This window comes from Macrobrachium nipponense, chromosome 22 (assembly GCF_015104395.2).
Source record: "Macrobrachium nipponense isolate FS-2020 chromosome 22, ASM1510439v2, whole genome shotgun sequence".
Classification (NCBI taxonomy): Eukaryota; Metazoa; Arthropoda; class Malacostraca; order Decapoda; family Palaemonidae; genus Macrobrachium; species Macrobrachium nipponense.
The window spans coordinates 29,977,691-29,991,284 of record NC_087213.1 but is presented as its reverse complement, the minus strand read 5'-3'; the positions used below and the strand labels follow the sequence as shown (position 1 = coordinate 29,991,284).

Sequence of the window (13,594 nt, the reverse complement as noted above, 5' to 3'; positions counted from 1 at the left end):
AGTCTATACAAAGAACTGAAGCAGAATAGTGTGTATTATCATCAGTGAAACATGAGGCTGAACTTTAGTAAAGCAAAAACTTTATCAAACCAATGATTCACTGTTCACTGGGAGCACCATACATAATCATTCTGGATGCTCGAAAATGTAAGGCATAATTTTTGACGCTATACTTTTTTTTACTATGCAGAGTTTAATAAATGCACAAAAGATGGAGATTTTTTGGGGGTGGGAATAATGTACTAGTGGTGGGATTATATCCATTTTGTACCGACCAACATTCATGTCACTTGAATAACTATTAAGCTTCTAAATATGGAATCTGTGACTTGAATGTAGGCAGCAGAGTTGTGGATGGCAGAGGTTTAGTCAACTTAAGCTTATCTTCTGTACACTAGCCCCTAGTAACCATAAACAACTTAGGCTTAAGCTGACTCAGCCTCTGCCAACCAAAACTGCTACCCATTGCTTTATACACCAAATGCGATCAAGAACAAAGCCTAGTATATTCAGGTCACGAAGTATATATTGACAAGCTTAATAACTGTACAAGTTAAAGGCAGCGCTAAATCGTCTTGAACAATATTGGACCTGTTCTTTAAGGTTCATAATAATATACTGATATAAGCAATAGTGAAATTTTATAAAACAATGTAAAAGCTTTCGAACCCTACCCTGGTTTCATCTTCAGTCGAATGAACAATTTAACATAAAATATATGAAGGTAAACAAAAGACAAAAATGTCAAGAATGGCTGCCCCCGGCAGTCAGATCTCCAACGGACACGGTGATGAGGAAAGTGGTCAATATATAAAATTGTTCATTCGACTGAAGATGAACCCAGGGTAGGGTTCGAAAACTTTTATAAAAATTTTACTACTGCTTCCATCAGTATATTTTTATGGACCTTAAAGAACATTACTCGTGCCCTCTTAATTGAGATTGCTCCCCAATATTGGATCTGTTCCCATTTCCAAGGTTAACTTGAATGTTACTAATTACATCTAACAGTGTATCCCTTCAGCTAGTTGTTTCCTGTAAGCACAGTGTCCAGGAAGCAAGTGTTTAGATCTAAGGTATTTTTAGTATCAGAGACAGAAATACATTGTTGCTAAAGAAGTTTCTTAGTGAAATCCTGTAAAAGTAAAAGGTGGTCTTCTGCAACACTAGTGAAGGTGGATGAAAAAAAGTGTAAATTCCGTGTATCAATGGTCCCCTGCAAACGCGGTCAAATGCAATGCTGACCCGTGGTAGTCATGATGTGTTGTGTTCGTCAGTTTCCGATGTTATGGTTTTCGCAAAGAAATGCAACAATTTTTGCGCTAAAACGAGGGCAAACATTCTTTTTCTGATGTTAAGATGTACCGTGTTTATGTGATCTTTTGTGTGTGATACGAGTTGTATGAGGCAACTCAGGGTCAGTGTTCGTTCATGTATTGAGGTCTGAGTGCCAAGTGCGGATGCCGCTGGGTTAGCCATTGTGTGGACGAGGACTTAGAGATAGCAGATGTCTCGAAGCTGCTTAGTTATTATTTGAACAATAAAGCTACCAAATGCCCACAGCCGTTTCCTTTACATCTTTGAAGTGGTAGTTATGGTGAAGAGACTACTGCCTACGACACACTATGCCACGTGATAAGATTTATACCTGTTAGAATCTAACTTCCTGCCTGAGAGGAACTTCGTTAGAATCCAAATTCCTGCCTGAGAGGAACTTTCACCAAGATGACCCCACTGATGTTTTGAAAAAAAAAAAAAAAGGAAACGACAAACATCCCGAAGCTTTCGAGGAAGGCCTTAGCAGAACAACTGTTTAGTAAAGTTTTAGTAAACCCTTTTCCATTAATTTGAAGCAAGCACTACAACTTACAGCATGCTACTCCGAGTAAACACTACTTCGAGGACAGAAGTGATAAACTATTCTGAGTTTGGTAGAACATGCTATTATACCGTTTTTTTTTAATAACAGGAAACCCATCTCGATCTGTTGCACCCAAACTGCCCTGGTTATGGGAAAGCTTCTTAAATATCCCTTGACCTGTAATTAAGGACGACAGGTGTCAGCTAGGTAAGAGTATTTTCATGTATTCATTGGAGAAATAGCGTTTCTATTATGTGTGACCTTTTTTCATGGACGCTATTATGCGAATAATTGTAGCAGAGACCGAAGTAAAGATGGTGGTGTATATTCTCTCATGTTTGTGAGTAATAAAAGAAAAAATGTTAGGTTGGTGAACTTACAATATACATATTATGGGAGTTTAAAATACGTTAATGATTGAAGAAGAGGTACGATATAGATTATACTTCTTAATACTGTGCAGATGGATTAAACTTCATAAAAGCTTACCTTTCTAAAATCGCCATCATGACCAGGTTCGGAGCAGTTCCTGTAACAACTCCTGTACCGCCTGTGTTGGAAGAGTAAGCCACTCCAAGGAGCAGAGCCCGAGCCATGAGTTCTCTCTCAGTTCTCTTCGGTTTCATGTCCCGATTTTCATCTTTTTCTTCGTCAGTAGATTTTGTAACGATGTCTAGGTTACCTTCTCTCGCAGATTCTCCATTTTCTGCATCGACTTGTACTCTGAAAATAAGTCTTAATTTAATTAAAGAAAAAATTAAAAAGTTTACTGGCACTAGAAAATGGTGTCAGCATGATTTATAACATTAGAAACATCTCAAAACTTTCCACGGTCCGACAATTCAGTTTATTTCTGTTACAAACGTTGATTCTCTAAGCAAGAAGGAGGCCATCTTAGAATCATGGTTGTCATTCTGGTGGCTAGGACATTTCTCTTTCAGAGTGACAATTATGAGCATACGTCGCAATTTTCCTGCTTATGTCGCCGTCTGAAGGATTATGTCGTACATTTACCTTGTTAAAACTATCCTCGTCAAAGAAGAATAGCGAGAGTAGATTTACGAAAATAACTCTAAATAAGAAAGCAATACAATACTGCTCGGTAATCCAGCTTAATAAACGTATCAGATTTCTTTACTGAGCTGTATCATGACTATGGTGATTTTTGCTGCATTTTGTAGATAAACCTTCTAAATTGATTGAGGGTGTAAAGTACTGGAGGACTGGGGCTAGAAATTATGTAGAATTACAGTTGCCTGTAAGATATCATGAGTGTTCAGGTGTGGGCTCTACTAATATTGGTCTTTGGTAATTACCAGATTTTACCGCTTGAATAATGGGAGACCTGACCCAGGAAGAATCCCATTATCGTAAATGTTACCTTTTTATTTTAGCCAGGTATCTACATTCAGCGCTTGCTTCGTTGAGGGCCATATCGTCGTTAGAGATCACCTCTGTGATAAGTATAGGCTGATGTCAGTCATTTCATTCAGCGCGGAGATACTGTGCTAATACTGAGCATTTCAGTGGCTGGAGCAATAAGTCATTTAGGTTCCCATTTACTGTAACTCCATTCATATTATCTTTCTTCCGTCTCGCTATCCACCCTCTCATAACAACTATTTCATAGCGCAACTGCTTTGAGGTTTTCCTCCTGTTACATCTTTCAGACCTACCTACTCTCAATTTCCTTTCCAGCACTGAATGGCCTCATAGGTCCCAGTACTTGGCCTTTGGCATGATAACTATATTTAATTCAGTTGATTAATTTAATTTAGATATCCTTGTAATATCCTTGCTAATGAAACGTGTTACATGAGAGAGAGAGAGAGAGAGAGAGAGAGAGAGAGAGAGAGAGAGAGAGAGAGAGAGAGATGATGCTGCAACTCACCTGGGATTATCAGTCACATAACCATGATTTTCCACACCGGTCGATACCATTTCCAACTTATTCTTGTCATTGTCGTCGGACGTTTCTATTTCGTCTTTCTTGTCAGGAATGCTTTCCTGAAAATAAAGGAAACAAATTGCATAACAAAACTTTCACTTTTGGAAGACTCAGGTTTAATGGGATGATAAATAGGAGTTGGGAGGTGAGGGGATCTTCGTGGAAGTGAAAGTACAGGAAATGCATGAATGGCGGACTTCACAGAGGCTCTGTGATTATATGTATAGTATATATATATATATATATATATATATATATATATATATATATATATATATATATATATAACAGTAATATAGAAATTATTAGAGAAACGTCCATTGAGTAGTTTTATGAATATCATTTACAGGACTGGTGGCAGAATGGAGTTGAACAAACCCTCGATAGCACCCAGTTTTATAATCTATTTCTGATCACTGTATTATAAGATTTCGTGACCTGTGTTTTTTCATTTTATATTATCATTCCAATCAAAACATGATTATTATTATAATGATATGAAGAATGGTATCTGGTAAAAATAAGATACATTATACGGAAACAATAGTCAATCAATCCTGTGCTTACGTTACATGGCGGATATAATTCATCTAAGATAGCATTAACGATGGGAACCATCATAGCCGTCGTAGCAGTGTTGGAGATCCACATCGAGAGGAAGGTTGTCACGATCATGAATCCGGCCATCAGACGAGCCGGGCTTTGACCTGCAAGTGTACAGTGACCCTTACTAGAAAATGCTAATTAAAAAGAAAACTCTTATGCTTTACGGAGGAATAGATGAAATAGATGGCATGAAACTATGTTTCACCGGAAACATAACTCATCGCCGTTTTGCGTGGTGCAAAAGAAATACATAAATCTCTCATTTTCTTTCGGGCAATTTTTTTTTTTTTTTTTTTTTTTTTTTTTTTTATCGGAGAAACATAGATGTTTCTTTTGTAAACATGATCTTGACACCTTGACTTTTTTTTATATACTACAACAAAGTAAAACCGTTCAGTTTATGAAACTAATTTTGAAACACAGGCTAGTCAGGATTGTATAATTTTTGAAAAACGAAAGGGCTGTATTTTTTAACTGAAAGATATATAGATAAAAATGATTTACTCTTAAAAGGTGAAACATCCGTAGCACTTGAAGTTATAGAGAAAAATAAATAATCCCCTGCAACCATTTTATGTTTTTCCTAAAACAAGATCCATGCGTTTATCTTCTTCCAGCGCAGAATTGTGGCCTAATTCCGCTCTTTTAAGTTGAAATTGTGCGCATGCGCAGACTTACCGATGCGGAGAATGACCAGGAGAGCGATTCTTTTGTGGAGATTACAGTGCTCGACGCACACGGCTACCATGAGACCTCCGAGGAACATCATGTTTGTCGCTTTCATGTAGACCAGACAACATTCCGCCGTTGACAGAATGCCAAACAACGGGAAGGCAAACACAGGAATAAGTGACGTCACTGCCATGGGGATCACTTCCGTCATCCAGTAAAACGCCATCACCAGGATGACGTACCCGCATTTTGCCTCCTTCATTCACAAAAGAAACGTAAACATTTATTTCCGCCAGGTGCATTCGAGCTATCTTTCCTAAGCAAGTATGAATGTCAAGTGATAAGGCCCAAGGGCACTCGAGTTTATAAAGGTTCATAAATCATGAGGTGAAGTTGTTCGACTGCGAGAAGCAGGCTGGGTATGCACAAATGTGAACAGAGGAAATATGGCTAATTTCCTTTAATTTCTCAACGTATTTACAGCTGCGCCCCCCCCCCCCCTCTCTCTCTCTCTTCTCTCTCATCTCTCTCTCTCTCTCTCTCTCTCTCTCTCTCTCTCTCTCTCAAGTGGCACTGAGAAAGATAATTAATGGGGGATGAAATTTCTCCTCATAAGGAGACAAATTGACCGTATCCCCCACTAATACATTCACACTAATACATTCAATTAGTATAACAGAAAAATTTTCCACAATCTAAACTCAATAGACGAAAAAAATCCACGTAAAGTTGCAAGGTTAAATCGAAGCATTCATAATTATAAATGGACATGTTACATTCAAATGACAAACGGACGCAAGTCTGAAAGTTGAAGAAAAATGATGTAGCAGGTATTAAGTAAAAGCGGTATTGACACTGAGTCTAGATTTGACGAGTCTGCATATGTCAAGAGTTTAAAAGTACACTTACTCAAATATCCTACGCAGGAGATAATGATCGTCGTCCTGTTTCCCAAAAGGAGATACGCTATTTTTGGTCGCCGGAAATTATGCGAATTGGTCGGTTGACTAGCCACCCGGAACCAGCGTCTCAATGGGTTATTTACCAGCTTCAGGCTGGAATACTGTTGATACAGAATGAACCTGTCCGAGTAGATCCTTTAACTCACGGTGAACTTCAAACGGGTTTATACCCTTTTGCTGTTATTTTTAATCTGTTCTAGATTTTGCCTGCCGAAAATTATATGAGCATTTCAACAGTCAGAGCAAAATAAAGGTCTTTATATTAACTCATGGAAATCATTCAGGCTGCTAAATATCATGAATAGCCACGCTGTAATCTGTGAATGGCTAGAATGAAAACTTCATGCATTCCTGGGAAAAATGTTTTCTTTCTCAGTGTTTTTCTAACAGGTCCAGAAAATTCCTTTGTGTATTTTTAGCAAAGGTCCAGCAAACTCAGTAGGAAGATGCCATCGCTATACCTTACATCAGACAGCGGTTAGTTCGCCACTCTGGAGATCCATTTTCTGATGACTGGCTTACAGCCGGTAACTGGTTGTATAGTCACTCCTATAAGTTCATGGATGTCTCCGGGCATAAAGCTGAATTCCATCCAACCCCTCTCTGGAAAACAGGTCTGTATAGTGACGTAAGACGGGCGCACTGAAACTTTCTACAGCAGAGTTAGGAAGTTGAACATTTGGCCAGTTTCGCACTCCCCAGACACCTGTCATCCAGAGAGGGGTGAAATGGAAATCTCTCTCAAACACCCGGACATCCATGAACTTATATGAGTCACACGTTCTGACCAATTGTCCTTTGCCAATACCATATAGGCATAAATATCCAAACTTGAATAACGAGTCCCTGAGTACTTTACTAAATGAAAACGATAATATTGTTGATTTGGATGCCTATGTTTATGAAGTTCTTCATATTTATGAGTAATGTGCAGCTTTGTCTTCTGTTTTACGTTTTTCTTCAAATGTACTTTTCTTTTTCTTAAAGCTTTATGTTTGTTAGGACTTGATGCTGGATAGTGATGTGACTACGTTTTTTCTCTGTAGTAAGTCCCTTTTTTCGTTTTTTATTGTCTTATGGGCTTATGCTATTTGCGTCAGAAGTTGTATTTTTCTTGATGTATTTCTTCTTTGTAGTCCATGTACTTGCAAGAACAGAAGAGATTACTGTCCACTTTATTTTGTATTATGTCCCTTTGTGGACAAATTTGTACTTATAATTGTATATTTTTTTGTCAATAAAATAACTAACTAACAACATCTTTTGGTTAGGGAACGTTGCTCTTGAGTACAGTGTTATTGGCACTTCTCATGGAAGCAACGCCTGTGTAGTATCCTCTACTGTTTACTACAACCACGGCAGTAGTCTATCTTTGATCATGGACTGACCTTACACGCACACACACACACACACACACACACACACACACACACAAGGCAATAGTATATATCTATATATATATATATATACATATGCTATATGTCCATGTATGTTCATGTATATTACCCACCGGGGAATTAGTTTTTGTACTGGTTGTAGGCTCTTCAACCAGAACATTCAAATATTAGAAATCACTCCAAAATCTAAGATTTGTATTGAAAGATGATTTCAGCATAAGTCGGGCGACAAATCCGCCAGAATTACCGTTACTTGAGACAATGTTTATTCAACTGCTATATAGTAGATTCACATCACCCGTGCATTGGACGTCTAGGCCAGTTCCTTACGACGCTCCTGAATGACTGTTGATAAGTTAATGACAGTGCTGGGAACTCTCAGTCTCTCTCGAGAGTTCACATGGGCAGGATGTATGTTCCATCTCTCCTGAGGTATACGTCTTTCAGGAGAGGTGGAACATACATCCTGCCTGTGTGAGCTCTCTCGAGAGACTGAGAGTTTCCAGCCCTGTCATTGGCTTATCAACAGCCAATCAGGAGCGTCGTAAGGGACTGGCCTAGACGTCAAATGCACGGTTGATGTGAATCTACTATAGTCCCACAGTTGAATACCCAGACCTCCTCCATGCAACTAACGTAAGGTTGGTCTTTGGTTTTGTGTTTTTTTTACATGGACTGTATTTTATGAATTTAATTTTTTGTGAAATTTAAATTTTGTACCGTAAATTTTTAGCAAAATTCATTCAATATTTAACCGTTTTCCTGTTGATGCAACAAGGAAATAATACGGAACGTTGGAAATAAAGAATCTTATACATACACACACACATACACACACACACACACAGACATATATATATATATATATATATATATATATATATATATATATATATATATATATATATGTTAGTCAGTAGGGGGTGGGAAACCATGGGGCAATTTGTGGTAAGCAAAGTATAGCCTCCTCCCTTTCCTCACTGCCATAAAAAACCGTGAGGGCCATAAACTTGATAACTACAAACTAGACTAAGGGTTAATGTATAGAGTCACTTATCTGCCTAATTTATGAATACAAAAATTAGGCTGATAAGAGAATCTTTACACCAACCCTTATATGTATGTACATATAAATATACCTATATATACACATATATAGTAGATATACACACACCTTATATCGCAAATAAATGTTCACAAAGATATACATCAAGACGAAATTAACCTCAACTTACCTCATGTTGTCCCACTATTGGCATGATGGCCAGTAGGAGAGGAACTATAAACACGAACAAGTATCTCCAGTTGTTCTTCAGCCATATTAACGACGGATTAGGCCTCATTGTGGATGACTCTTTCACACTCTCAAGAGGTGACGAACTGCCGTTTCCCCCTTTCGTTATCTAGTTGTCGTCGGTTTTCAAGTGCATTTAATTTCAAGCTTCGTTGACTCCTCTGTAGTTAGTTCTTTGTGTAAGGTTCTGAAAAAGAAACAGTGAATACAGAAGTTTCAAATTACCACGTCTATAGAATACTACTTCTTTCCCACCTTCATCCCTACATTAAGGGGATGGTTGACTGATGAACCTTCTCCACTGCCTACCTGAAAATATAAGGCATGGTTTATTGGTTGGCAAAGGGGTTTTTACGACCGCATGCCCTTGCTGTCATCAACCACAGTTATTGGTGGTGGGCCTCGCCTTTGACTAAAAAGTCCACCTGTAAGGCAGCAGTTTTCACAATTATTGAGTAGGCCTAGCCTTTTACTAAGAAGTACGACTGGAAGGCAGCATATTCCTCAGTTATTGGCGGTAGACCTAACGTGTTACTAAAAAAGTAAGACTGCAAGGCAGCAGCTGCCCTTTTAGTCGCCTTTTACAACACGTAGTACCTACAGTGGTAGTATTCTTACACCCTTACCACAGGCTACAGCACGACTGTTGATTAAGTATGGCTAAAATAAGTAATATATGATAGAAGAAGTAATGACTTATTTCACCGTATCCTTTTACTTCGAAATCACTGGCCTGCCTTTTTTTTTTTGAAGGTCAGCAGATTGCAGTAAGAAAATTTTATTACTCAAGAAAGATAATGTAAGTTAAAAAAGATTTTCCATGTGCTTACATTCATCATATGTATATATATTATATATATATATATATATATATCTATATATAATATTATATATAATATATATTATATATCACATATAATTATGAATATTATATATGACATATACTGTGATATATGTATATGATATAATGTACATAAATGTATGCATAAAAGAATCACGAAAATATGGAGCGTGATAATATATATAAATAAAGACAAAATCCTCGAAGGAAAGAGAAACGATGGAGTTTTGCAGAACTACATCCTTCGTGGATTTTGTCTTTATTTATATATTCATCACGTTCCATATTTACGTGATTCAGTTTTACACACACACACACACACACACACACACACACACACATATATATATATATATATATATATATATATATATATATATATATATATAATATATATATAGTATACCTCATGCATAACATTTATAAGAATATGTTAGAATATATTATATATATATTTATATATATATATATATATATATATATGTGTATATACTTTATACATTGTAATATATATATTAATATATTAATATATATCATATATATATATATATATATATATATATGTATATATATATATATATATATATAATGATATACTATATCTCGTATATATAATGTCGTGAATCAGCCTGAATGGCTGGATATCCACCGCTGTATAGAGAGCTGGATATTTATATTAGAAACACAAAGGTGGCCATTCACTGGAGAATCCAATGTCGACTAATCATGGAAGAACTCGAAGCTGAAAATAGACGCAAGATTACAAAGTTCGTCATTCGCAGAGATTCTCCTTCATGTTCGCCAGTGATCGATCGGGGAGGGAGGTGTGAGGGTTGGGTAAAGGGAGTGTGTGAAGTATTAAGCGTTCATTACCAAATTAACAAAAGAGCGCTACTTAAGTTTCTTTGGAGCGTCCCCTAACTGCAACCCCTTTCTTTCCTTTTATGGTAACATCCGTTCAGCTTCTCTTTCTTCCATCGTGCTTTTCACCCTCTTCTAACATTTGGTTCATAGTGCAACTGCGAAGTTTGACTCCTATTACACCTTTAAAACAATTTTATCGTCAATTTCCGTTTTAGCGTTGAATGACCTCATATGTCCAGCGCTTGGCCTTTGTCCTAAATTCTATATATTGTTTTGTCCTGAATTCTATATATTGTTTTGTTCTACCCAAAAGTGCTGACTGCGAAATTCAAACAAGACATTCTTGAAGTTTCGATTGCAATGCAAAATCCGCCAATTAGTGCGGAATATTCCTTAGTGCCCTTCCACTAAGGATACAAAAAGAAATATCGTCCAACAGGTCCACCAAATCCAGAGCCGTTCCCCTCTCTCAGCTGAGCCTGTTTACGGCTTTTTTCCCCTCGGAGTCAGGTTGCATCTCCTGACCTCACCTTTTGTAACAGGAGAAACTTTAAATGAAAACAATTGTCATTCAACACCAGGACCCTTCGATCTACTCATTACCATTCTGTGTACTTTCAGATACGATTATTTACACAAATGTAAAGTTAAGATATAAAGAAATGTTTATAGTCAACACTCGTATATACGGAATGATAATTATTTTCAATAAATCATGATAGCTATTTCAAGTACAGTAAACCAAGAAATATTAGGCAGAAAGAAAGAGAGAGAGAACGATAACCGTTTAAAGCATAAAATTTAATATACTGTATATATTCGTTATTTAAATGTATATATTACAAACGCGCGCACACTATATATATATATATATATATATATCTATATATATATATATATATACAATATATATACGGTATATATACTTATATATATACATATCTAATATATATATCTATATATATATATATATATAATAATATATATATATCATCTAATAAAAGGAGCCCATACACCAAAATATAGAGAGAAAAGTACTATATAGTACTTTTCTCTCTATATTTTGGTGTTTTTATGGGCTCCTTTTATTAGATGGAATTCTGTTGTTACAGAAACATTTATTTTTTACCAGTCATATATATATATATATAGATATATATATATATATATATATACATATATAATATATATATGTATATAATATATATATATATAAGTATATATATATATATATATATCTATATATATATATGTGTGTGTGTGTGTGTGTGTGTGTGTGTGTGTGTGTGTAGAGAGAGAAAACGTAACTACACAGAAATGATCCACATTTCGACACTTGTAGGATAGTCCCCTTCCATTTCCTGGTGCGGATTAAAGTCGCAGTTTGTAATAGATTCCTTGTCATGTCAATGCGAGACCTATTTGCCTCAATGCAACCAAATCAAGAAGAAATACGTTGGTTATCAAGTATGATACGTAGAGGAAAAAGTCTTACAGGGTGTAATAGAATAGTGTATAGGATTTATGCCAAACGCCAATCGCTGGAACCAAAGAGGTCATTCAGCGGGGAAACGGAAATCGACAGTGAAAAGGTTTGAAAGGTGTAACAGTAGGAAAGCATCGCAGTTGTACAGTGAATCAGTTGTTAGGAGAGGGTGGAAAGTAAGAAGAAAGAAAGAAAATATGAACGGAGGTACAGTAAAAGGAACGAAAGTAGTTTTATCTAGGGGCCGAAGGGACGCTGGAAATAACCTGAAGTATTGGCTCCAGTGCACGGTATGAGGAGCACCAACGTCACTATACTGTCATACGGGATGCAGAGAGAGACAGAGCCAGAATGACTAGGACCATCTAATTAGAGATGGTTCAGATGCAAAACGTTTTCAAGCGCAGGCAAAATGAGTACAAGGAATGTGCTGGACAGAGCACATGGCTACAGACGCAGTTCCTTTCTATTTCCCATTAGATGGGTTCTCCTTCCGGTTCCCAGCAAGTTTTTTTTTTTTCTCTCTCTTTTTTGGTTGAGGTTGCTGGCCAAGGCTGTGGCCCGTCGAAATAGATCCACTTCTCTCCCAATGACTTTTTTTTTACGGTAACAAGGACAGAAAAAATATAAGAGCAATCTTTTGTAAACAGGAGATGATATTGAACAGACATAAAGTATAAAATGCAGTGTAGTTTGTCACAGAGAGAGAGAGAGAGAGAGAGAGAGAGAGAGAGAGAGAGAGAGAGAGAGAGAGATGTTTATCGTCTAAGGGCATTTCGTTTTGTCAGCAATAGACAAAGAAAGTAGGTAAGCGAGAGACAAAAACGACTTGACTGATTCACAAGAAATGAAAATTTAGCTCAGAGTGAGAAATTCTAGGCCATAAACACTGGCCAGTATGATGACTTGCTCTTCTGAACTAGTTTCTTCTACTTTTTGCCTGTGTGCTACGGATCCGGGACGGTCAAAACAGCCCAAATCTTACTTGGCTCTGAGAGAGAAGTGGAAGAACAAGTCAGTAACTGGTTTAAGACTGTTTTCCACAACTGATTGATCTGTCTCTTAATGGAGAGATGGACAAAAGTATTATAGTAGAGAAAGAAAGGATCTTATTAGTCAGAGAAGGAGCAATTAGAAGAGAGGCGAATGGAGCAGCTTTTGCGAATGCGATGCCACAGTTATGAGCTTTATCTGTAGATAAAAAAACAAAAAAAACAATAATGGTTACAAAACTTTTCTATACATCGGGTTTACCTTTGATTCTGCAGGTAAAGGATGAATGTAGCACAAACCATTATAAGTTTTTTTCTTACCAACATCTGTCAGTTCAGAATAATTAAGTTAACATAAACACAAGGTTGTCATATAGCATGAAAGTTTTGATTACATTTGAATGACAACATTTCTAGGGCCATTATCCGTCTAATTATGCTTTTGAAGAGAGGTGCGTGGTATTGTTAGTGGGACTGGAATTATGTACAGTTGTTAATATATATAGTATATATATATATATATATATATATATATATATATATATATATATATATATATATATATATATATAATGTATAAATACATTCATATATATAATGTATTCATATAGTATATATAAATGTGTATGCACAATTGTATGTATATTCGCAATTTTCACTACTTTTCTACT

General features: G+C 36.5%; 2 protein-coding genes across 2 annotated transcripts in view; one reads left to right on the top strand and one right to left on the bottom strand.

Moving 5' to 3' along the window:
* LOC135198568 (solute carrier family 13 member 2-like) overlaps positions 1-13,594 on the top strand; it is a 189,416-nt gene that overhangs the window by 55,649 nt on the left and 120,173 nt on the right. The gene's annotated exons all lie outside the window — the stretch shown is intronic.
* LOC135198567 (solute carrier family 13 member 2-like) overlaps positions 1-13,594 on the bottom strand; it is a 31,413-nt gene that overhangs the window by 1,445 nt on the left and 16,374 nt on the right. Inside the window, exons 2-6 of the mRNA XM_064226271.1 lie at positions 8,682-8,927; positions 5,094-5,343; positions 4,377-4,516; positions 3,753-3,868; positions 2,351-2,584 (exon numbers count right to left, since the gene is read on the bottom strand). Coding sequence (XP_064082341.1) covers positions 2,351-2,584; positions 3,753-3,868; positions 4,377-4,516; positions 5,094-5,343; positions 8,682-8,789 — 848 coding nt within the window. The 5' untranslated portion in view covers positions 8,790-8,927. The remainder of the gene's footprint in view (positions 1-2,350; positions 2,585-3,752; positions 3,869-4,376; positions 4,517-5,093; positions 5,344-8,681; positions 8,928-13,594) is intronic.